Source organism: Melozone crissalis, unplaced genomic scaffold, assembly GCF_028551555.1.
Source record: "Melozone crissalis strain CALT ecotype California unplaced genomic scaffold, PUWL_Pcris_2 ptg000120l_1, whole genome shotgun sequence".
NCBI lineage: Eukaryota > Metazoa > Chordata > Aves > Passeriformes > Passerellidae > Melozone > Melozone crissalis.
Genome location: NW_026535896.1, coordinates 2,337,717 through 2,362,457, shown reverse-complemented (window position 1 = coordinate 2,362,457; position 24,741 = coordinate 2,337,717). Strand labels below are relative to the sequence as shown.

General features: G+C 51.7%; 2 protein-coding genes across 3 annotated transcripts; one reads left to right on the top strand and one right to left on the bottom strand.

The window, feature by feature from the left end:
- Positions 1 to 456: 456 nt before the first annotated feature.
- Positions 457 to 6,029, bottom strand: HEPACAM (hepatic and glial cell adhesion molecule). Its single transcript, XM_054292898.1, has 7 exons — positions 5,893 to 6,029; positions 2,768 to 3,109; positions 1,653 to 1,934; positions 1,453 to 1,546; positions 1,013 to 1,086; positions 853 to 923; positions 457 to 751 (listed from the first exon to the last, which is right to left on the bottom strand). The coding sequence occupies exons 1-7, from the start codon at positions 5,975 to 5,977 to the stop codon at positions 464 to 466; spliced, it is 1,236 nt and encodes a 411-aa protein (XP_054148873.1). The 5' UTR covers positions 5,978 to 6,029; the 3' UTR covers positions 457 to 463.
- A 2,369-nt stretch (positions 6,030 to 8,398) lies between these two features.
- On the top strand, positions 8,399 to 22,934 carry CCDC15 (coiled-coil domain containing 15). Of its 2 annotated transcripts, XM_054292966.1 has the most exons (10): positions 8,399 to 8,540; positions 10,639 to 10,788; positions 11,589 to 11,750; positions 12,521 to 12,607; positions 15,749 to 15,910; positions 17,024 to 17,134; positions 19,888 to 19,991; positions 21,817 to 21,987; positions 22,058 to 22,206; positions 22,824 to 22,934. In XM_054292966.1, exons 1-10 carry the CDS (start codon positions 8,409 to 8,411, stop codon positions 22,928 to 22,930), a joined length of 1,335 nt encoding a protein of 444 aa, XP_054148941.1. In that variant the 5' UTR covers positions 8,399 to 8,408; the 3' UTR covers positions 22,931 to 22,934. The 2 variants fall into 2 exon arrangements, with proteins under 2 accessions (XP_054148941.1, XP_054148942.1); XM_054292967.1 differs by lacking the exon at positions 21,817 to 21,987.
- Positions 22,935 to 24,741: the final 1,807 nt, after the last annotated feature.

Below are 24,741 nucleotides of genomic sequence, written 5' to 3'. Positions count from 1 at the left end.
TGCTCTCCATGGGCTCAACGTGTTTTCCTGCATGCTCTGTGCATCCTCTTCGCACACTGTGTGCACACTTGCTGCACACCCTGGTGCCTGCCCCCGTGTGCACAGTCCATGTGCCCTCCTGCACGCCCCACGCACGTGTGCAGCGCTCCATCGCTCCCTCTGCACGCTCCATGCACCCGTGGCACACTCTCCGTGCGCCGATTGCATGTTCTCTCTGCACACGCGTGTGCACACTCGTCCCGGCGAGAAAGCCATTAAAGCGATGCACCCGGAAAAAGGGGGACGGAAGAGGGGAGCTCTGGGTGGGATCAATAGGAAATTAGTGACTTTACGCCGAGCAGAATGACGCCCAGTGGCGGAGCAGGGCCGTGCCGGTGTCCCCGCTCGCTCGGCGGCGGCAGCGCGGCCGTGCCGGTGTCCCTGCCCCTCGCACGCCGCCACCAAAGCGCGCACAGTCCGCTGCTCAGGCGCTGATCTCCACGGCGTTGGCCTCCTCCTGCTCGCGGATAACGTGCACGCCCGCAGTCCGCAGCAGCCGCGGGGCGCCGCGGGACCGCGCCGGGGAGCCCGGCGGGGAGCGGTGCGGCCGCGTCGAGGCGGGCGAGCGGGCCGGCGAGCGATGGTAGCGGCGGGCGGAGCGCCCCACGGGGCCCGGCGAGCGGCCGGCGGCGGGCACGGGCGAGCTGCTGTAGCCGGGCTCCACCGTGCCGCGGGGCTCGGGCAGCGAATCCTCCTCCGCCTCCGGAGAGTCCTGCCCGAAGACAAGAGCACAAAAACGTGGGGCATGTGCGAGACCCTCTGCTGGGATGCTGCCAGCGTGCTACTGGTGCTGCTGGTGCTACCGGCTCTCACCTTGTCTTTAAGGATGTACAAGGCCACCGGGTTCTTGCGCTCGTGCTCGCCGCTCCGTGGGATGCCCTCGGCTGTGTGGAAGGAAGGGAAGGTGCTGCTCACCATGCCCAGAGCGTTGGTGTCCCCCAGCACACCACTGCCACGCCAGGCCGGCACTCACCCTCGTGTTTCAGGCGCTCCTCGTCCTGCTCGGCGTAGTCAGAGGTTGGTTGTGTCTCTGCTTGTCGCTTCTCCCTGGAAAGGGGCAGGGCATGGATGGGGCAGCACTGGCATCGTGCTGGAGGAACGGGGGGAACTGCCTGTGGCTCATCCGGGGGGGTCAAGTACTGCAGGGATGGGATGGGATGGGGTGGGATGGGATGGGATGGGGTGGGATGGGATGGGACAGCACGTCACATCATGTCATGTCATGGCATGGCACGGCATGGCACAGCATGGCATAGCATGTCTTGGCATGGCATGGGATAGCATGTGTCAAGACGAGATGAGATAGGATGGTAAGGACAAAATGGGATGGGAAGAGATGAAATGGGACAAAACGGGATGGACAAGACAGGATGGGATAACCGCCTTTGTCTCCCATGTTATCCCCACACGTACTTCTTGGAGGGTTTCCAGCAGGCACAAACTGTCACCAGCGTGACAAGAAGGAAGATGCCACCCGTGGACAGGATGATGTAGAGAGAGCTCCGGCCTGCAGGAGAAGAGTGAGGGAGGACAACCCCCCAAAAAATTTTAGCTGAAAGCATCTGCAAGGGATGGCCAAACCTGGGAGCAGGAAGGGGAGAAGGGTGGCTTACGGTAAACAGTGAGCTTCACGGGGACACTGCGGCCATGGCTGATGGGGTTCTCCACCAGGCAGCTGTAGACATCATCGTCAGCCATGAGGACACGGGTGATGGTGAGGATCTTCTGGTCCGGGGAGAGGAGCAGGCGGGAGTCGTTGCTCAGCGGCCGCCCGTCCTTCAGCCAGGTGTAGGTGGGCTTGGTGCCATTCTCGTGCGAGCAGTTGAGGGTGAAGAACTCACTGAGCTCCAGCACCGTTGAGGAGGCCACCAGCACTTGTGGCTTTGAGACGGGAACTGTGGGCAATAGAGGAACCACGGTGATGCCATGTTTCAGGGGACAGAAAGGCTCAGGGCAGGAAGAGAGACACCAAAACCCCACCAACTTGAGGGGGCTGAAACCCCCAAAACCACCTCCCAGCTGGAGCAAGCCATCCCAATGTGTGCTCAGGAAAGACATCCCATGGATAACCCAATCTGCCCCGTGGAGCCATGATATTTTCTGAAAAATCCTTTCCTTGGGATTTTTCCTCCTGAGAAGCTGAGAAGCCTCAGGAACAAAATGTAAACAATGATTATCTGCTGCTGTGGAATGCAACAGGTGAAACTGTGATTGGTCTAATGTGGTTGTTTCTAATTAATGGCCAATCACAGTCCAGCTGGCTCGGACTCTCTGTCCAAGACACAAACCTTTGTTATCATTCTTTCTTTTCCTATTTTTCTATTCTTAGCTAGCCTTCTAATGAAATCCTTTCTTCTATTCTTTTAGTATAGTTTTAATATAATATATATATGTATATCAATATAATATCAATATATATATAATAAATCAAGTCTTCTGAAACATGGAGTCAGATCCTTGTCTCTTCCCTCATCCTCAGATACAAGCTTTTGTTATCATTCCTTCTTTTTCTATTCTTAGCTAGCCTTCTGATGAAATCCTTTCTTCTATTCTTTTAGTATAGTTTTAATAGAATATATATAAATATTATATATATATATCAATATAATATCAATATATACATAGTAAATCAAGCCTTCTGAGATGTGGAGTCAGATCCTCATCTCTTCCCCCATCCTCAGACCCCTGCAAACACGGTCACACCCCTGGCTGTCCTCCTTGCCCTTACTGTCCACGGTGAGGTTGATGGTCTTCTCGCCGGTGAAGGTGTCGTCGGTGATGGACACCTCCACCTCGTAGGCGCCCTCGTCGGCCAGCTGCAGGGGGCTGATGAGCAGCGAGCCGTTCTCCAGCACGCGGATGCGGTCGCGGTAGTCGGGCCGCAGGTTGCCGATGATCTCGGTGCCGATGGACTGGACCACGGTGACGGGTTTGTCCCTCTTCAGCTGCCACTTGACCACGGGCTTGTCGGCGCTGGCGCTGGCGTAGCGCACCGACAGCAGCGCCGCCTTGCCCGCCGTGCCCCGCACCAGCGGCGTGGGGCTGGTGATGTTCACCCCTGCCAGCAGACCTTGGGGTGTGGGGGGAGAGACAGGGGGTGCCCAGCATGGAGGAAACAGGGAAACGCCAAGTGAGCACCCCCAAGGTGCCTAGCTTGGTTTTGTAAGCTTTGCAAAGATGTACGTGTGACCCCAAAAGTGCATGAGGAGTGATGTTCATCCTTGCCAGCAGACCTTGGGGTGTGGGAAGAGACGGGGTGGAGGAAACAGGGAAACCCCAAGTGGGGTTTCCTCCATCCTTGTCAACATGGAGAAAACAGGGAAACCCCAAGTGAGCACCCCCAAGGTGCCCAGCTTGGTTCCATAAACTTTGCAAAGATGCACGTGTGACCCCAAAAGTGCATGAGGGGTGGGAGCCCTCCTGCACGCAGATCAATGCAACACAAGAAAAATCAAGGAATCAACACCAAAATTGCTTTGGGCATGGGAGGTGGGTTGTCACAGACATCTTTTATGAAAAATCCTTTCCTTAGGATTTTTCCTCTTGAGAAGCTGAGAGGCCTCAGGAAAAAAATGTAAACAATGGTTATCTGCTGCTGTGGAATGCAACAGGTGCATCTGTGATTGGTCTAATGTGGTTGTTTCTAATTAATGGCCAATCACAGTCAGCTGGCTCAGACAGAGAGTCTGAGCCACAAGCCTTTGTTATCATTCTTTGCTATTCTATTCTTAGCCAGCCTTCTGATGAAATCCTTTCTTCTATTCTTATATATATTTTTAATATAATATATATCATAAAATAATAAATCAAGCCTTCTGAAACATGGAGATCCTCGTCTCTTCCCTCATCCTGAGACCCCTGTGAACACGGTCACAGTGGGTCAATGCAACCCCCTGGGATGATGCATTATCACCCCCCAAAGCTGCATTGGGGGTGGCAGTGCTCCTGCAGCCAGGCAAATATCACCAACACTTTGCAAAAATGCATGCATCACCCCAAAAATGCAAGGAGGAGGTGGATGGCACATCTCCTGTTGCTGGGTTCTGCAAAAATGCATGTGGTGCCCCCAAAATGTGCAGGCCTTGGGCAGGAGCTCTCCTGCAGCTGGGCCTATGCAACCCTTTGCAGAAATTCATCTGTCACCCCCAAAAATGCAGGGAAAGTGCTCCTGCAGCCAGGTCGATGCAGCCCTTTGCAAAAATGCACACATCACTTGCAAAAATGCAGGGGGTGGGAGGCAGGTCGAGGCAACCCTTGGCAAAGTTTTATCGTTGTCCTGCAAAAGCTGCCTGGGAGTGAGAGATGCCAGTGCTCTGATCTGTGCAATGCCTTGCAAAGATACCTTAATTCCCCCAAAAATGGTGGAGGGGAAGGATTTTATATCTCACCCCCATCCCCATTGGATGCTCCTGTCCAGACAAAGCCCCCTCAGACAGAAAACTGCATCACGAGATGCACGTGCATTGCTCCTCATCGCTGGTTTCGAGCCAAAAAAGGCAGGGAAAAAGTGTAAAAACATGATTTTCTGAGGGAGGCCACTCTCCAAAACATTCTCCCTCCCCAAAATACCTTCAGCATCCCCGTCCTGACATCGCAGAGGTGCCACCCGCGAGCCCCCCATACGAACACCATCACCCACAGCGAACAAACCCCATATTGAAGAGGAGGGGAGAGTGGGAAAACCAGCTGGGCTGGGAGAAGCAGGAGCAAGAAAGGCCTTAAACAAGCCCGAAAAGTCATGGGACCTATTGGTATGCAGCGTCCGTCCGTCCGTCCTCCCCGGCAGCGCCACAAACAGGCCCCGACTCGCCAGATTTGGGGGAACCCTCGCCCCACAGGGAAGGCCAAGGCAAGGGATGGGGATGTGGCCTTCCATGCATCCCTGCCCCCTCCCCGTGCGCTGCTCTTTAACTGTTTCTTCCCCCTTTTTCACCCTGTTCCTAGATTTTTCTCCACCCTGGATAAAAAACCAAAATTGGGGAGTTCATTAATAAATCAGGAAATGTTCATTTTTCCTACAGCATCTTTGGCTTAGGGATGGAGATCTCCCAGCCCTTTTTAAGGGATTTGTTGAAAAAGCCCACCAAAAATCCTCATTTTCACACTATTTTGTGGCACAAATCCCTTTTTCTTTTTCTTTTTTTCCCTGCACTATTTTTTGGGGTGTCCTCACTGCAGCCCTGGCTGTTTTTAGGGTCAAAATCAAAGTCAGCAAAAACCCAGTTGGTTTTGTTTTTCATCCATCCTCCCCATCTGAAGGGAAATGGGGCCTCCCCGGAGCTGCTTTTGGGTGCAAACTTTGGTAAAACGGAACAAAATTATTGAACGTGATTTTCTGTGTTGCCAGACCTGGGATGGGGTGGTTTGGGGCTCATTGAATTCCAAAAAGTGAGAATTTAGAGAAAAAATGATGGAGAAAATGATGGAGAAAACAGAGGGTTGCAGTGGGATGGGCAAGCCTAGAAATGGGGTGAAAAATGACTTTTTAAGGGCAGCTGAAGAATGGGTAAGAGAAAATATTTGGAGATGCTAAAAAATTGGGAAAAAATGGGGTTCGGGGAAGGAAAAAACCTGGGGAGAAGCTCAGGATGGGGGCAGCGCCAAATCCTCCCCGACATCAGGACCTGCTTGGCTCCAGAAAAGCGTTTTCCCCATTTTCGTTCCAATTTTCCCCATTTTTTTCCCAGCTCCCAAGCAGAGGGTACGCTCGGCAGCGCAACAACCCTCCCTCAACCCCCCCCATAGGGCATCACCACCCTCACCACCCCCCCGGCCAGCTCCCTCCATCTGGACATCCCCAAAAAACCATGGAAAAAAAGGGAAAACAGTGGGAAAACAGGGAAATGCGCGTACCTGCGTGCAGCGCCAGCAGCCAGGTCAGCGGCAGCAGCCCGGGGGGAGCGGGGTGGCCCCGCGGGGCAGCCGGCGCTCCCCACATTTCGGGCAGGCTCGCCCCCCGAATCGCTCCGCTTCCCCACTCCGGGCACGTCCCTCGGAGCTCCCGGCTTGGCGCTTCGCCCGGCTAATTTATTTTTTTTTCCCTTTTTTTTTTTTTTTTTTTTTTTTTTTTTTTTTTTTTTGTTCTTTCCTTTCTCAATAGAGCCCTGTGTCCTGGTGGCTTTCGCCTCCTCGGAGGCCTCGAGCTGACATTTATTTGAGGAAAAACCACTCAGATTTGCAATTTTTCCTTTTTCCCCGCTTACAGACCCCCAGTTCCATGTTTTCTACACTTGGGGTGGGGAGGCATCACCCCATCGAGCCCGGCTGAGGTTTGCCATCCCCTCCTCGGACAATCCAAAGGGATTTTGGGCTCTGAACACCCCATTCAGCTAAACTGGGGTTTTCTTTAGGAGGGATATTTTGCAAAGCTGAGCCCCCATCCCAAAAAACTACCCCGCTTTTTTTTTTTTTTTTTTTTTTTTTTTTCCCCTCTTCCCAGGCTCTAAAGCGAAGCCCGGTGGCATCCAGGCTTCATTCCAACTCCATGCCAATTAGCGCCAGTTCCCCGGGCACCGCTGAATAGGGCAGCGGGACGTGAGGCAGGATGCCCGGAGCCATTTCCCACCCCCTCCCGAGCCCTGCCAGGCTCATCACCCCAGAGAGACACCGCCCACCCCCCGGGGGTCTCCTGGCCCCCAAAAGGGGTCGATGCCTACGAGCATCCTGTCCCAGAGGGAGGGAGATGCTCTGAGGGAGACGGGTTATGGGGAGATGGTGCAGGGGGGTTTGGGGGATGCTACAGAAAGGGGCTTTGAGGGAGTTTTGGGGAGACATTAAGGGGGCAGATGCTTTGGGGTCACCTATGGGGAGGTGCTTTGGGTGCCTTTGGGGGGATGCTGTGTGGAGATGTTCTAAGGGGATACTCGGAGGGCGTCATGTGGGAGCGACTCGCACGGGGATGCTCTGTGTGGGGTGTTCAGGGATGCTCAGGGGGCCGTTTCAGGGATGCCCTGAGGCAGACACGGTTCCTCCACCCCCGTTCCACCGGAGGCGGGACTCGAACCGGTGACCTCGGAATCGTGAGGGGCTGGGGCTGGGGGCGGCCTGCGATTGGCTATGGCGGGGGGGCGGGGCTTGAAGCGAGGCGGGGCGAGGATGGGCGTGACCGGGAGGGCTGAGGGCGTGACCGGGACTCCGGGGGCGTGACCGGGGCGAGATCGGGGCGTGACCGAGGCGACATCGGGGCGTGGCCTGGACGTCTGGGGGAGTGACCAGGATGCGACAGGGGCGTTACCGGGACTCTGTGAGGCGTGGCCGGGGCGTGGCCGTGCGGCGGAAGTGGCGCCAGGATTCAAAGCTGCGCTGGCGGCGGAAGTGGCGGTTGGTGCGGCCTGAGGGGCTCCGGCGGGCTCGGTGAGGGGGATTACGGGGAATGAAGGTGCAGAGTCTGGGGAGGTGTTGGGGGGATACGGGAGGATGGGCCCGAGCCCGTGGGGCAGCGCCCAGGGACGGGTGAGGGTACCCAGGGGGTGAGGAGGGGCTGGCCGGGATGGGGGGCGGTGGAGTTCGGGTACCGGGAGATCGGAGCGCGAACCTCGGGGGAACGGGGAGCTGGAGGTGGGGTAAAGGAGGTGGCAGTGGGGATAGAAGGGAAGGGGTGCAGTGATGGGGCAGAGGGGCTGTCAGCCGCCATGGGCTGGGGGTCCCCGCTCGGAGCTGCGGGAGGACAGCGCGGGGAGAGGCAGGAGGGCGCTGGGTATAGGAGCTGGGGCGGGTGTGGGTTGGGCTGCGGGAGCTGGGGCGGGTGCGGGTTGGGCTACAGGGGATGGGGCAGGTGCGGGTTGGGCTGCAGGGGCTGGGGCAGGTGCGGGTTGGGCTGCAGGGGATGGAGCAGGTGGGGTTGGGCTGCAGGGGCTGGGGCAGGTGCGGGTTGGGCTGCAGGGGCTGGGGCAGGTGCGGGTTGGGCTGCAGGGGATGGGGCAGGTGGGGTTGGGGTGCGGGAGCTGGGGCAGGTGCGGGTTGGGGTGCGGGAGCTGGGGCAGGTGCGGGTTGGGGTGCAGGGGATGGGGCAGGTGCGGGTTGGGGTGCAGGGGATGGGGCAGGTGGGGTTGGGGTGCAGGGGATGGGGAAGGTGCGGGTTGGGGTGCGGGAGCTGGGGCAGGTGCGGGTTGGGGTGCAGGGGATGGGGCAGGTGGGGTTGGGGTGCAGGGGATGGGGAAGGTGCGGATTGGGGTGCAGGGGATGGGGAAGGTGCGGATTGGGGTGCAGGGGATGGGGAAGGTGTGGGTTGGGGTGCAGGGGATGGGGTACAGGGGATGGGGCAGGGGCGGGTTGGGCTGCAGGGGATGGGGCAGGGGCGGGTTGGGGTGCCCGGAACACACCCTGAGCTCTGCTCCCGTCCCCAGGGCCGGGCCCACGGCGGTGCGGGGATGGTGCTGCCCTCGAAGGGGCCGGGGCAGCCCCTGCGGTGCCGGTGGCGGGCGCTGGCCGAGAGGAACCAGAGCGTGGCCGCCGTGGGCGCCTGGGTGGAGAGCGCGCCCGGGCAGCAGAGCCCGGCCTTTGTGAGTGCACCATCTGCGGGGCTCGAACCCTTCACTGTGCCCCTAACACCCGCAGCGGGGCCAGAGCCAAAGGGGATCTTTGTCACAGCCTGAGGGCAGTCAGGAGCATGGCTCCTAAAAATAATAATTTGTTTTAATGTGATTTAGCGGGGTCAGAAGCTGCCGTGGTGTCGGTGTAGTCTGGCCTCCCCTTTGCACAAGCCCTCTGTTTTGTGGAGATAAACAAAACTCTACAACTTTGTGAAAGTTGTAAAGCTGGTATGTTTATTACAGTGTATTTATTACAGGTATGTTTATTACAGCGCTGGATGCATGCGGAGGTTACTCTCTTTAAAATACATACTTACTTTTGGGGACTTCGGGTCTCTTTTTATTTTCTTCTCAAATACATATGCATACAATTTCACACTAGGTTCATACATATTCATTTTTAGGAATGTCACGTGACATTTGCCGCTAGTTCTTCTTTATCAGAAAGAATTCTTAGGTCAGGTTGACCTGCTCTCACAGCAGTCTCTGTTTCTCTTTATCACTTTTGGTCTTTTTTCTCTTTATCTCTGTCTTTCACTGAAGCAGTTTCTCTGAGCTTAGGCTTTTTTGCAGTCAGGCTAAATAGCTATGTTTGCAAACTACAGACTTAACTCAAAGATGTACATTTCACTTAAATCAAAATGGATCTCTGCTCTGGAGAATTTCTACTTTGTCTCACCTCAGCATCTCTCTGGGTTGATCCCCCTCCAATAAACTGTTCTTTGAGGAGAAATGCATAAATTTTAAACATTAGTCAGGTGAGGAACCCAGCCAGTGCTGCTTCTTGCTTTCCCACTCATCGCTTAAGGATGTCAGGGAGTCGAGATTTGATTCTGTGTTGCTGATTAAAAAAAAAAAATTCAAATTAAGCTGAGTGTTTCAGGGTCTGGAGCCAATCTCTCCTGTTAGAAACAGTAGAAAAATCTCTATCCTGTTAGAAATACATAAGGAAATCTTCATGGATGCTTATCTCAGGAATTTCTGTTTTGAGGGTTATTCTAAGGAGGACTAAAAGTGCATTAAATATTGGATGATGAGTTCAGTCCCCTGTAATTAATGTCTGAACATTATAGAAGCTCCTGCCCTTCTGAGATGATTTATTTCTATATTGTAATTTAAATCCTGAAAGGCTGAGATCATTTATGGAAATCAATCATCTCCGTATTCCACAGGACTTCCATCTTGGCACTGTGGAACTTCTGGGGGAGCTGATCTTTTCCTGACAGCTTCAGGGGGCCTGGATGCTCCTGGGGCTCCCCATGTGAGGTGAATGAAGCTGCCCAGGGTTATCTGAGCTTATTTAATACACTTAATTAACCCATAGTAATGCCTCATGCATCAGAGTTGCTGCTGAGGTGGGCAGTGGGTGAGCTGGCACTGGGCTGTTCCCTGGAGCACTCTTGGTTTCATCCCTAACAGGGTGGATTTCTCCCTGTCTTGGAGTTTTGTTGGGCTGTGCTGACCTTGATGAACTGTTCCAAGTTCATTGGGTCTCACCTCTTTCCTCCATCTCTGGTTTCTCTTGCTGTGTTAGCAGCCAGGAGAGCAGTGCTGTTTTAATTTAAGCCATGGTGGTGTTGCTTGGCAGAATTGCAAAGAAAACAAAATGGGGTTTTTGGGTTTTTCAGGTCATTGCTCTTAATCTTTCACTTCAGATAGTACAGACATTCTGAAGCAGTGCTGTGCTCTGTGAACTGCTCCCCTGATGTGCTTCCAACCAGGGTGAGGGGCTGGCCTGTTCCTGTGGATCCAGGCTTTGGGTATTTGATAGGAGCTGGGAGCTGCTCCCAGGGTCTCCTTTTTCTTTCCTTCCCTGTAGATGCAGAGAGGCAAAGGCAGAGCTGTGCCTGCTCTGTATCTCTAGTCAGACTGAATCCAGCCCATAATAACCCAGTAGATTTTGTCCAAGCTGTTACTCCACATATTTTGAAACAAAACATGACGTTTGCTCTGGGTGCTCCTTGTCTGCCTGGTCCCTCTGGGTGGGGGAAAGGGAATCCAGGGACACAGCTGCTCTAGTGCTACAGTTTAACAAAACCCTGGTGAAATCTGCTTCCCCCTCACCCAGGCCTCAGCATCCCGGGTGGAGGAGGAGCTGAAGGAGCAGCAGCAGCAGAAGGCAGCCAGCCTGAGGAGGTTCCAGGGCGAGGTGAGGCAGCGCGTGAACCGGCAGGCCAGGCTGCGCCGCAGGCTGGAGCTGCAGAAGGCCTACGAAGCTGTAAGTGAGGCTCTGGCAGGAGAAACTCCTCCAAACAGCATAAACTGGGAAAAACCCAAACACTGGGGCTTAAGTCAGTACCTTAAGTCAGGGTGTTAATGAGAAAAATTGAGAAAATCTGAGGTTTCAGACCCTGCGGTGGCAGGTGGTGTCCAGGCTGGGTCAGCGTCACACTTTGGTTGGTGCTGGAGATGCTTTGAAGCCTCCCCAGGGAAAGGTTACTGGCTCCCTCAGGCAGCAGCAGAACAGAGTTCTGAAGCTCTCTGTGGAATTTCCTGGAGTTACAAAACAGCCATGCAGGAGTTGGGAATGATGTGGATGTGTCCTGGCTGCCTTTGAAGCAAAGCATTTTTCTGCTGTTTCTTTTCCGATCCCTTTTCCAGAGCAGCCAAGTAATTTCCAAACAACGCTTTCCCTGTGTCTCCACATTCCCTTTCCCCCCATGGGCTTGTTTTGGATTATCCTGTGAATATATTTAATTCTTTCTATTCTCAAACAAGTGCTGGGGAGGCTTGCCAGGATCTGACTGTGGCAGAAAAGAGAATGCACTGACATGTCACCAGCTTTGGCCACCCTTGGGATGTTTGGGCTGTTTCCATGGCTGGCTGGGGATGTCCTCATGTAACTCTGCCAGCTCCAAGCAGGAAGCCCTCAAATACCCTCAGCCCCAAAGAACCTGATGCTTCTTTGTATTCCCAGCATGGAGAGCCAAAACCTCCCTCCCAAGGGTGGTGAAATGTCACCAGGGTTGACTTCTTGCTGGGTCATGGTTGGAGATCCCTGTGGCTTTTTCCTGGCAGGTGGAGAGGGAGAATTGTGCTGCTGTGCAGTATTCAACCCCCTGGAAGAACACGTGCCTGTTCCAGAGCCTCCCTGCTGCCATCATCTGTGCACCCAGTGGCTGTGACCCAGCCCAGCCAGAAGAGGAGCACGGGGAGCCATTCCAGCAGCAAGCTGCCGAGGTGAGCCCTGCCCCTCCTGCACTTCCATTGGTTCTTCAGCATTTTGGATCCTCGGGGTTTGAAATGGGGAACATGCCATGGTTTCTTTTTTAATTCCACAGCACATCCCTGCTATTTGCGTTTAGCTATTTAATGAAACGTTAGCTCACACTGTCACCCTGAACGCTGTGGTGCTCCTCAGTGCATCCCACTGGGTGTCCCATCCCCGATGCTGTGCCTGAGCTGCCCTGGCTGCTGGCAGGCACGGACGGCGCTTTCCTAGCCCTGTCCTGGCGCTGAGGTGGCACTAGGTGGTGCCACCTCATTGCAGCTTGTCTCGCGCAGCCCGAAATCTGGGAAAGCCTGCCTTCAGGACTGTTTAAGCTTTTTTTTTTTAATAGTGATGTTTATGGTGCATTTGGTGGTTTAGAAAGCCTGCGTGCTCGCCTAGGAGCTGGAGTTATTCCAGATGGAGCACCATGAGATTCATTCTAATTGAAGTACCTTGGGGTGGAAAATCACTTCTGGCTGGATACCAAGCAAGAAAATTTGGGATCTGGCATCTCAGCAACATGTTTTGGGAGCACATGAGTTGCCTGGATCAGAATCTCGGGCAAGCTCTGATTGTGTATTGGGTTGTGCTGCCTTGATGGAGCAAGGAGGATCTCTGAAAGACCCTGATTGTGTGCTGGGTTGTGCTGCCTTGGTGGAGCTCCTTGGCTGGAGCAGACTGGCTGGGAGATGTCTCCTTGCAGCTGAACTTGTGTTTTCTTTGCCTCTCTCTGGCCCAGCTCAGCAGGGCAGTGCAGCAGGTGCGGCGCAGGCTGGCGTCCCGCAGGATCCTGTCCCACGCGTCCCACGGAGCCTGGAGGCAGCAGGTGAGCAGGGCAGAGAAATCACCTTGCACACTGCTGAAGGTTTGGCTCTAATTAGCAAATCCAAAACATAATTCTGGAAGTTTGTCCAGCAGGAATGAAATAACCTGTGCTTTCCATGTGGCTAACCCATTTCAGAGAAGGCAGCAGGATAAAGTGTGTGAAAACATCTCTGAGATGAACTCAAGAATGCAAAATAGACTTTTAAAGGTTGAGATTGTGATCTGGGTGTCTGGGAGGAATGTGATGACCAGCCTTCCCTCAGGTGCCTTTATTTCTACAAACCTCAGCACCTCTTTCCATTGCATCAATTGCTTGTTTTGTGTGGGTGGCAAAGATCTGGAGGGTTTTTCCTCACCCAGGGCTGGCTTCTGGTAGAGAATGGTTGGCATGCAGCTGCTTTCCTGAAAGCAGTACATGGAAGGAGGTCAGTCCCACCTTTTGTTCTGATTAATTTTATCCTGCTTTTGCTCCTTGAGTTCTCAAGACCCCTTTTGTGTTGTAGCTATTTCCCCTGTCTCTATGCCAAGACCTTTCTTGAACTGATGTACTTTGGAGAACACCAGGAGCAACCCAGCCTGGTGTTTTGACTGATTGCCTCTGGAGCCAGTTTCCTGCCCATCCTGTAAATCTTCATTCCCTTCTCTTTTTCAGGTTCACCAAAGGTGAAGTAGATCTTTGCTGATTATCTAGAAACTGTCCTTTTATAGAAGGGCTGCTCTGCCTCTTCTTTGTACTCTTGGATTTCTGATGAAGTCTGCCAGCTCTGCAAATAGGACTCAGAGAAACACAATAATTATGGTCTCAAAAACCTTGTTACCTGTTTCCAACAGCAAACATCCTTCTTGTCTGAGCTACTAATGCATTCAGTGAGATAGGTTGATTTATGAGCTCACATAAACAACAAAGCCACTGCCCAGGTGAGCCAGAAGGTTACAGGAGATCCGTGGGAGTCCTGAGCAAGTCATCCACAGCAGTGAGAAACACTGGGAGGGGTTTGGGACCATCCTCCCATCCCAGCCTCACTGCACCTACAATTAATCTACATAAGGAAGTTGACCAGCTTCCCTGATCTATTCTGGGAGGAATATATTGATTTATTGCATTGCTCTGTTTTATTACTCCATGATATATGAGGAGAAAAAAGCTCCCATATTAATCTAAATCTCTCCCTCTATGAAGGTTTGGCATGTTCCCAGCCTGGCAGGAGTGCAGCATCTTCCCTTCAGGGGAAAAGGCTGCCACAGACACAACCATGGACCTGACCCCCTTGGTAGTGCTGCCTCTGCTTTTGTGCTCCCTGAGTTTCCTTGTGCTTTGTATTCCAGCCCATTTCTTTGGTTTTATCCCAAGGGTTTTCACCCAATACAAGGCAAGTGGGGTCAGTAGCTTAATCAAGATGCTTCTTTCCTCCTTCATCCAGGCTGATAATGAAATCAAAGAGCAGAGCCCACCTCGTTCTTACCCTATTTCTGTGCAGTGAGCTCCTGAGACCAAATCTGGGCCATGTTTTTAATCAGTTTTGTGCATCCCACATCAGACTTCCATCTAGCAGGTTTTGCTTCACCCCAGTGTTGAATTAGGCCACGAACCCCAGAGTCTTGTGCTGCTCTTTGCCTGAGGCCTCTTCCTTCTATTGTAGGAGACAGGCAGCTTATCCTAGCCTGACTCCTGACTCATTTATGCTGGTTGCTGCTTATCTTGTTTTCTTGTGGTTTACAGATAGTTTGCAAGGTGATTTCCTCTTGTTTTTTCAAAAGCCAGAGTTAAACTCTTGAGGCTAAAATCTTTTATTTGGCGTTTCCTTTTCCTCCCCTTTAAATAAAGACAGACACTCCTTGTGCCCTTTGATAATCTGGACCTCCATAGATTTCAGGGAGCTTTTTGCACCTTAGCTGCTGTTCTGGCCCAGGGGAGGTCCATCCTCCTTAAAAACATCAGCTTTAGGAATAACCTGACTTTTTCTTCCCAATAATAATCCCAGCAGTTTTCTCCCTGCTGCTGCTAACTCAAAGCAAGTCTGGCTGAAATGTTTTTTTCCCCTCAGTTCTGTTTTCTGCATTTTTCTTCATCTTTTTCCTTTCTCCCTGTAAAGCATTGCATTCCCTGTGATAATAATCCATGTTCCTAAGATTGCTGCTCCTTCTCTCCCCCCCCAAGATTTCTATTCAGGTTAAAAGCACCCAAGGAGTTAATTGCCTCTTTCCCAAGCAGATACCAGAATGGTAATTGCCTGGAAATGACCTGTCCGGTGTTCCAGCTCATCCTGTTACTGAGTCTTTGCCTCCAGGCTTTGATGGACAGCTGTAGCTCCCCAGCATGGCAGCACCCAAATTTTTTTCCCCAGTGTCTCATTCCACCAAGCTGGTGTTGTTTTCCCACAATGTCGTGTCTTTCTGCCTTCAGTGCTCCAGAGGAACACCCAGAGCAATAACCCTTCCCTCTATTCCCTCATCCTTACCAAAGCAGCTATTCTGTCATGTTTCTGTCATAATGGGGTTGATGGAGTAATTCCTGCTGTGCCTATCAAATAATTCCAGGCTATTCTCTGTCCTTCCCAAACAGCAGTAGAGCCATATCAAGGAATTCTTGGCATCACCTGTTCTCCTGCTGATCCATCCTTTCCTTCTCAGCAGTCCTGTGCTTCCCTTCCCACCACGCTGAAGGAAAAAAAGAAAGCACGGGGAAAAAAATTATCCTGGCTTCAAGCTTGCTTCTGGCATTTTAATTCTTTATTTTGTAGGAAACAATCTGCTGCCTCTCAAAATATTGTGGATTGCCACTGGGGAGCCTGCCCACTTCCCATCTGAAGGAGTGTGCTCTGTACTCGGTGTCTCTCAGAGATTCCAGCTCCTTGCCACTGTGAAATTGTGCCTGGAGAGGTTTCTGCCTTTCCTTCTCTTCACCCCACTGTTTCTGCAGTTGGGGAGGGCACAGTCACAGCCACCCTGCTGCATTCCTGTTGCCCAGCTCTGGTGGCCCATGGTGCTGCTGAGCACATGGTGCTGCCAGATCCCATCCAAGTGACAGCACACACAGCCTCCTCCTGTGTGCTAAAGCTGCTCCAAGGGTGTTCAGCTTTCCCTTGGCACCAAACAGCCAGATTTTAACTCCATGTTTACACCCATGTCCTCCCTTCTCCAGGATCCAGACCCTTGCCCAGCACCTGCAGTGCCCATGGAAGAGGGTGAGGAGCTGCTGCTGGCAGGACACCACGATCTGCCTGCTGAGCTGCTGGAGCAGGGCACAGCTGCACGTGCCACTGGGCAGGATGATGGCTTCTACATCAAAATTGAGTTTAAAAAAGTAAGACTCGTGCAAAGTTGGTCTTGAGTGGTTTGGATCATAAATTTATTTTGGTGTCTGGAAGAGGCTGCTCTTGGAGGGGCATTTGCTCCCTCAGGCCTGCTTTACTCTTCAGCCCACCATCCTCAAAGCAGGTTTGGGAGCAGAACTGGAGCTCAGTGAGGTCGGCACTGCCATTCCCTGCTTTCGTGGCCTTGGATTCCTGCCTGCTTGTGATGCCACTTGGCAGCTGCCCAGGTGAAAGCTGAAACCGGGGCGTGCTGTCACATCGTACCCAGAGCCATGCTCAGACCTCATGCCTAAAGACCTGAGGGTGGAAGAGATCAAAAGAGATCAAATCACTCGGAAACCTTGAAAAGAGGAGGAAAAAAACCCAAAAAACCGGAAAAAAACCAAAAACCCCTCCCCCCAAAGCTTTGTATCAGGTGAAGGAGATGGCTGTGGCTATCCCGGTGCCTGGGGGTGGCAGGCCCTGCCCTAGGAGGGATTGAGGAGGGCTTGATGTATTTATCCTTCCTCTTTTGTTTTCAGGCAGCTGTTTCTGAGCATCTGGGGGGTGGAAATGGTTCATCCTGATTGCCTGGGGTGGTTGGCAAAGGCTTTGTGGCTGTGGCAGTGTGTGCCCAGCCTTGGCTGGGGATTAGTCCAGCTTGGAGCAGAAATGCTGCCAGGGCAGATAGGGACACAGCAGAAGGTTGGCTGGGTAGATAGGGACACAGCAGAAGGTTGTGCTGAGGTTTACACTGAGGTTTTTGGGAGATGTTGGCTGTGGAATTCCCCTTACATTGAGGTTTTTTTTCACCCTTCAAGTAATTCATAATACAAGTTTGGGATGGGGAGATGTGCATCCATATTTAAAGTAAACCAAAACCCTCCTCCAAGGATATCTTTAGAGGTGTTTTGGCAAAGCTTTGGTGCTCAGACTCTTATTGAGATGTGGCACATCTCTCCTGTTCATGGCCAACCTGGACCCCAGATAAAGCCCATTCCAAGGTGGGTCATTGAGGTCTGGAGGGATCACACAGAGGCCCTGCCTCCAGTAAGAGCATTTTGCTGGGGGAAGATGACAAAGAGCTGTGGTGATGCTGATGCTGCTCCCTTCCATTATCTCAGGTCTGTGGTGGGACAGTGAAGGACTCGAGCCCTCCTGGGAGGCCACACAGTGAATGCCAACCTCCCCTCAGACTCTGGGCTGGTGTGGAGCAAGAGGAAACCAGGAAGCAGGTCTGTCCAGGGGAGCCAAACCCCTTGAGGTTTTGTTTGGAAGAGATTGGGTGTTAAGAATGCTGCTGGCTCTAATGAGAAACCTCAGAGGAGCTTTAATGTATGAAACCCCTACTGGGTTTAGTTTGTCAGCTTTTGGTCTCAGGTCTTAGGCAAAGCTACCAGGTTATTTTTTAAAATCTGTTCTAAGTGGAACTGTTACCTACTACTCCTACAAAATCTGGGGTCTCAATAACACCAAAAATTTGAAGGAGAAACAGGCTCCTTTCATTCTGCCTGGCAAAACCATGGGGTGCTTGCTGCAGTTGCAAGGAGCTCAAGAAGCTGCCAAAAATGCTTAAAAAAAAAAAAAAAAGAAAGAACAAAGCTAACTTTATCTTGTTTAAATACAAGGCTGGAATATAAAGGTTTCTTTGCTTTTGGGAATAGCCTCAAGCTCAGCCTGCAGGCCAAGTGGATGATTTCACAGTGAGGGTTTACAGCCTGTGTCCTGGACAGTTTGGCTCATGCTAATCTCAGTGATAGAGAATGATGATGTTTCTCTTGGATGTCTAAAGCCAGTGACTTTTATTTTCCTGCTTCCTCCTGCCATGAAGAGGAACATTACTCTCTCCTTTTTTCACCTTTCTTGCAGTTTGCAGTGTAAAATTCCGAACAATTTGCAGGGTTTTTACAAGTGTTTTCAAACCAACTGATCCCAAATATGGTTGTGGTTTCTCACCAGTGTGACAACAGCTGGGGCTTCTCAGGCTGCTCCTCCTAACCCTGCTGTTCCCTTTCCTCTTGCTTTTAATCTCCTTGGCTCTGATCCATCCAAGATAACTGGTTTTGCTGCACTCTCCTCTGCCTGGGGTTTTTCCATCCGGTTTTCTTCACTGGCAGCCTGGTGATCTCCTCCTCCTTTATCTCCAGCTGTGCTGGGCTCTCTCCACTGAGTGAGGTGGACAAACTGAGCCCAAAGGTTTTGCATTTCATGAAGAAAAATCTGTGCATTAAACTTTTGGGAGTCATGGAGCTCAAACTGTGTCTGTATCCCACAGTAGGAGAGCTTTGATGGGAGCTTTAGCCAGGAGGTTTCCCTGCCTTTGCTGCATCACCCAAAGTGGGATCACCCAAAGCCCAGACACTGAACCCTCAGTATCCACATGGGAGTTCTTCCCTGCAGGGCCCCTGGATTTGTCTCAGCAATGGTTTTGTCACCTCGGTGGTTCTCCTGCACATAGAGAACCCAGCTTGGTGTCATACTTTTGTCTTTTGGAGCAGATACAGGGTTCCACTGCAGGGGAGCACCAGTGTCCAGGTGGATCCAAATTCAAGCAGGCTGAAGCTGGAATTGGCTCTTTTCCCCTCAGCAAAGCGAGAGTTTAGGAGTTTGCCAAGTGACAGAGCTGCCATCCATAGGAGCTGCCATCCATAGGCAGTGTCCAATGATTATCCAAATCATTTGTCATCAATAAACTTTCAATTAACCTTCCTCTATATTTCCTAGTATCAAAACCAATAACCAGCTATCATCATCACTCCACAACCACCCCCAAACAGACATAGAATTAACCCCAGAACTAACCCCCCCCTCAAAAACCAAAACCAAACAAAAATACAAACCATGATCCTAAAGGGATAAAGTGGATCAAAAATACAAACCATGATCATAAAGGGATAACATGGATCAAAAATACAAGCCATGATCATAAATTGGTAATGTAGATCAAAAATACAAACCATGGTCATAAAGGGATAAAGTGGATCAAAAATAGAAACCATGATCCTAAAGTGATAAAGTGGATCAAAAATACATACCATGATCATAAAGTGGAGGGATGCTTGTACAGAGCTCACCAATGCTTTGAGATCACTTGGTCTTTCCTACCTTGGTGCCATCTCTCAATCTTCCCAATGCTGGGTCACGTGCACTCAGAGACATTGAGGGTCTTTTGGGGAAAGGTTCCATCTTCCAGCAGTCAAGCTGAGCACTGATATTACTTGATATTTATCCCAGGCAATTCTCCTGCACATAGAGAACCCAGCTTGGTGTCATACTTTTGTCTTTTGGAGGAGATGTAGGGTTCCACTGCAGGGGAGCACCAGTGTCCAGGTGGATCCAAATTCAAGCAGGCTGAAGTTGGAATTGGCTCTTTTCCCCTCAGCAAAGTGAGAATTTAGGAGTTTGCCAGGTGGCAGAGCTGCCATCCATCATTTGCCACAGATTGCCACCACTGCCAATCGTTGGCAGTGTCCAATGATTATCCAAATCATTTGTCATCAATACACTTTCAATTAACCTTCCTCTATATTTCCTAGTCTCAAAACCAATAACCAACTATTATCAGCACTTCACAACCACCCCCAAACAGACACAGAATTAACCCCAGAACTAACCCCACCCCCCAAAAACCAAACAAAAATACAAACCATGATCCTAAAGGGATAAAGTGGATCAAAAATACAAACCATGATCATAAAGAGATAACGTGGATCAAAAATAGAAACCATGATCCTAAAGTGATAAAGTGGATCAAAAATACATACCATGATCATAAAGTGGAGGGATGCTTGTACAGAGCTCACCAATGCTTTGAGATCACTTGGTCTTTCCTACCTTGGTGCCATCTCTCAATCTTCCCAATGCTGGGTCGCGTGCACTCAGAGACATTGAGGGTCTTTTGGGGAAAGGTTCCATCTTCCAGCAGTCAAGCTGAGCACTGATATCCCTGGCTATTTATTCCTAAACATCTTTCTGTTGTTCTCCACAGCGGCAGAGCGAGTTCCTGCGGTGCCGGCGCCTCTGCATGGCCCTGGAGCGCGAGCGAGTGCGGCAGCGCCAGCGGCAGCAGGACAGGCAGCACAGAGTGGCCCAGTGAGTCCGTGCACGGGCTGGGGTCACCTCCTCCAGCAGGGTCCTTCAGAGGGTTGGAAAAGTCTTGTGAGTTTGTCTGGGTGGGATTCACACACCCTCGGGCCATGTTGAGGCCTTTAGCACTTCTCTATCTGGTTTTAAAGTCCCTGAGCAGCTTGGAGCCAAATCATGGGGCTGGGAAAAGTGCCAGCTCCCCAAACCATGACTCTGGGAACCTAAGCCAGTGTTTAGAAACTTTGGGGTGAGGTTATGTCGTTGTGCTAAGCTGTGACCATCCCTGGCATTTTTAATATCAGACCCTTCGCCCTCGCTGCCATAAAAACTTATACAGTGTAATAAAATATTTTACAGGCCTTTGTTCCAGAGTTGAACACTTGGTATCTGTGTTAAAGTATCGATTGTGGTGGAGTTTTTTCAGCTTCTCCTGTGAAGGAGTTCACTAAGGAGCAGCTCTGCAAATTCACAGCACAATAGGAAAGATCCTGTAATTTTTGGGTTTTTTTCCTGGCTTTCCTTTGAATAAGCTGACCTAAATCTGACCATCCTGGCATGTCTGTGATCAGGCTTTGGGGGAGTGGGACAGGCACCACAGGGCAGGATTTCATGGGCATTTTTTGGGAAAAACTGCCAGTCTAAAGCAGTGCTCCCTGAGCCACATCCTGACATTCCAGTGGCACTTGGGAGAGCTTGTCCCACCCTGTGAATGCTGGCAAGGCCCCAGGGATTCCCAGTTAGGGCAGTACCTTTTTATTATGATTTTTTCCCTTGAAGTGTGTGCAGAGGGGAGCTGGGTTTGTAATTGCAGGGTATAAAGCCCTGAGCTGGCCTTGGCCTAGAGTGGATTTATTGTGCTGTACTTAAGGTTCTACATTTCATTTAAAAAACATTTCCAATTTTATAACTCAACCAGAGAAGGTCAACTTAAGCACTTTCTTTCTGGATGTAAAGATTTGACCCCCTACATGAAGGGGGTGTGAAATGTCTTTTCCTGACTCCTTCCCAGCCTTGATTTTGGTTTTAATGCCCCCTGGCAAGGAGTGGCCTGGGACACATTGCTGCATTTGGGAATAAAATGTCAGACACTTTGGTGTAAAGCCTTTGTGCTTTGCAACTGCTGCTTGTCAGGGGAATGTTGTGTTTGGTGGAAATGACACAACCCAGGTCACAGTAAAGGGCTGGAGGGCCATGTAGGTGCAAGGGAGACTGAGGAAATAGAGGGAAACTTGGTTAAAAGTGCATTTTAAAGCCTGTTTTGGAGGAAAACTTGGTTAAAAGTACATTTTAAAACCTGTTTTGGAATGTCTCTGCTGTACCCAGCCCTGTCACACTTCCCTGTCCTGGAAGGTGCTTACAGAAGGATCCAAGCTGCCTCATAATCAGAAACAGTGGGAAGTGGGGAAGCTGGGAAGCCAAGGTGTTGGTCCTTTCTGAGGGGTATTAAAGAGCCCAGCTTTGTTTAAGGACAGAAATGCAGCTTTGGGGAACTGTGTGTGGCAGGAGCATGTGTGGATGTGATGCAGGAGGGAGCTGGAAAGAGGAAATTCAGGATGGTGAGAAAACAGGAGGGTAGGAAGAGTTTAAAGGCAGGAGAGCATTCACAGGCTGGTGTTGCCAGATGGGGGGAAGAATGGAGGCTTGGGAAGCTTTTTTGACCATTCTATGTTTAAAGCCAATATGTTTGTTTATATTTAATGCTGTAATTATTGCAGGATCACTTTTGCCTTTGGAAGCAGCAGCATCACCCAGATTGCTGTGGCCTGACCTCACACCAGGAATGGAGGCTGGGGTGGGAAGCTCCCTCTCTGAGCTGTGTGTGTTCCTGCAGGATTAAGAGGCAGAAGGAGAATCAGCGGCGGGCAGAGGAGCAGAGGATGAGAGATGTGGCTGAGCAGAGAGAGCCCTCCCCAGGAGAGGGAACCTGGGCAGCCCTGGCCCAGCTGCAGCTGGAGGAGAGGAGAGTGAGGGACAGACAGCAGCGAGATAAGGAGCACGTGAGGTACAGGCAGTCTGCACTCCTCGTGCAGAGCCAGGTGTCACTGCCAGAGGTAATGTTTGATCCCTTGCAGGTATCTTGAAGCTCTGAGAGCCCAGATGAGGGAGAAAGTCAAGCTCTGTAACATTGACTTGCCCCCACTGTGTTCCTGTGGGTCTGATTTCTGGGATTCCCACCCGGATACCTGTGCCAATAACTGCATCTTCTACAAAAATCACAAAGGTAGGAGCTCCTGCTTTCAGAGAGGAGACACCTGGGCCTGATTATACAGGGAGAAATCAAACCAGGATAGGTGTTTCCATGCTCCTGGGCTGCTGTGCAGAGATGCTCCTCCAAATATGCTCTGGAGAGGGCAAGTCAGGGGCTGTGCTGCTTGACCCAACCTCTGTCCCTGAGGGAGTGTAGTGGCATCCTGAGCAAGGCAGCAGCCCCTACAAGTGTTAAATGACACAGCTGTGACACAGCCATGAGGAAAATACTGCAAAGCATCTCATTAGGGACACAGAGCCCTCTGCCTTAAATGCTGAATCGTCTGCCAGGAGGATGCACAAAGGTCTGGAAATGGCCTTCCTTAGGTGATGGAGTGCTCTGACCTTGAGCAGAGCTTGAGAAAGTACCTGATTGGACAACTGGGAGTTATCTGGGAGGGAAAACAGAGACATTTGGGTCCATAAAATAATCTTTGATTGATGTTCAGGAGTGTGCAGAGTGTACAGGCATGTTGATTTACCTTATACCCCAATCTCTCAGCTCTGGTGAAAGACTAGAGCCAAGCCCAGTTTCAGGCCATAAGCGCAACTCTCATGCCCTGATATTGTTTGTGTCCCCGTTGTGCTCAGCCTACAGCCAGGTGCTGCACTCGGTGATCTCCTCCTGTGGCCCTGCAGCGCCGCGCTCTCTGCAGGACCTGGCTGCTCTCTGTGCCCGCTCGGGGAGGCGCCTGTGACCCGGAGCTCCCAGGCTGAGCAGGGAGTGGGGCTGTGCCTGTGCCTGTGCCGTGTCCTGCCTGCCCGGCGTCACCTTTGCCCTCGCAGGCTGTGCTGTGCCTCTCCCACTGTGCCCCAGGGGTGCAGCTGGCCGGGGCGATGGTCGAGGTGAAGGAAGCAATTGCTCTGTGGGGTTGGTTTATGGCAGGCACTTGCATTCCAGTAGCTGGCTATTGACTGCACATCCTTATCGACTAATCGTTATTGTGGAATAAACTACTTTCAAGGATTGTTTGTCTCATTTGAAGTGTGAAAGGAGGGGAAATGAGGTGACAGGGTTCAATATCTCTGAGGGGAGGATTTCTGACCTTTCCCTGCTCCCTTCTTTCACTTTTCTTAGGGCTTCTGCCAGCCCCTGCCACTTGGATCACATTCCAGAGCCTTCTAGAGTTATTCTAGACAAGCGTTAATACACTGACTATTGTTCTATTTGTTCTATTTGTCTTTGCTTTTCTACAGTTTAAATAAGTTTTCTGCTGACCTATCTCATAGCTGCTGCTTAGCTCTAATCACAGCTCTGCTGTCTCTGGAGCTTGCCTTTTGCAGCTTTCCCAAAACTCTCAAATTTTGTGGATTCCCACAGTTCCCTCTTTCTTTTCTGTGTGAGGATCTCTCTTCCAGAAACACCCACACAGCTTTGTACCTGACCCATGCTCCCATAGCCTCTACTTTGCTCCTGAAAGGAAGGAGCATTTTTGTAGTAAAAAAATTTTCAGGCCTTTGCAGGAGTGACTGGAGCAAGATGGGTTTTCCCAGAACAGCCCGTGCTGAGGTAATGTGGTGCCGGGCAGAGGTTACTCCATACCCTGTCATTAATATTTACTCCTTGCTGGCCGCCCTCTCCAGTATTAACCAGGGCAGGAAGGATGGGTGGCCGAGCGTGCCGGATCATTTCTTGTCCCTGTTCCCATCCCATTGGGCACAAAGCAAACCCACCTCCGGCCCAGAGGTGGCACAGAGCCAGGGAGTGCTCCTCAGTTCCTCCTGGAGAATCATTCACTGAGGGATCTGTCGTGGCTAATGCTGTTTATTAACAGCTGCTTGCGTCAGCACTGCAGCCCTAATTCAGGGTGTTGGAGTGGGTTTGGAAAGGGCAGGATCTGCCCCGTGAGGGGGCAAGGAAGCAAAGGGCTTCTTGTAGCTGATTTCAAATCTAGGGCAGCTAAGGACAGGCAGTTCTGTGGAACTGCTGAGATGAGACCTTGGAACTGCAGGGCCTGAGCAGTTTCCCAAGGAGCTTGTTCAGGCCCTGGGGACCCCTGTTCCTACCTCTCTGGAGGGATCCCCAAGGGGCTGTGGGCTGATTCAGGGCTCCGTTAAAGGAATAAATACAGCTGTTGCTGCTCCTCATCCTCAGTCTGCCCCTAGTAAGACAAATGGGACACTTTGAGAGGGGATGGGAGGAGAGGAGGACTCCCGACATTCCTGACAATAACCCCGAACCATGTCTGGGGTAGCTCGGTCACCCTCAGGGCAGTGAAGCCTGTTCGGGGCTGCTGAGATGGAAGTGGAAAAGTTAAATCCAGTTTTTTTCTGTTGGAAATACAGCATCTGGGGCAGCTCACAGAGCCCCGGGCCATACGAAAAGGGCTGCTCGGTCCCGTCGGGGCTGTGCCGCCTCCCACGGCCCAGCGCGGCCGTTCCCTCGATCCAGCCGCCTTTGAGGGCGATGTTTGTTTTAGAGGCAGCGAGGACGGCCCGGTTCACCCCTCGCGGCCGGGAACCGGGGCCGGGGCGGGACCGGGGCCGGCGGGGCGGGAGCGGCGGCCCC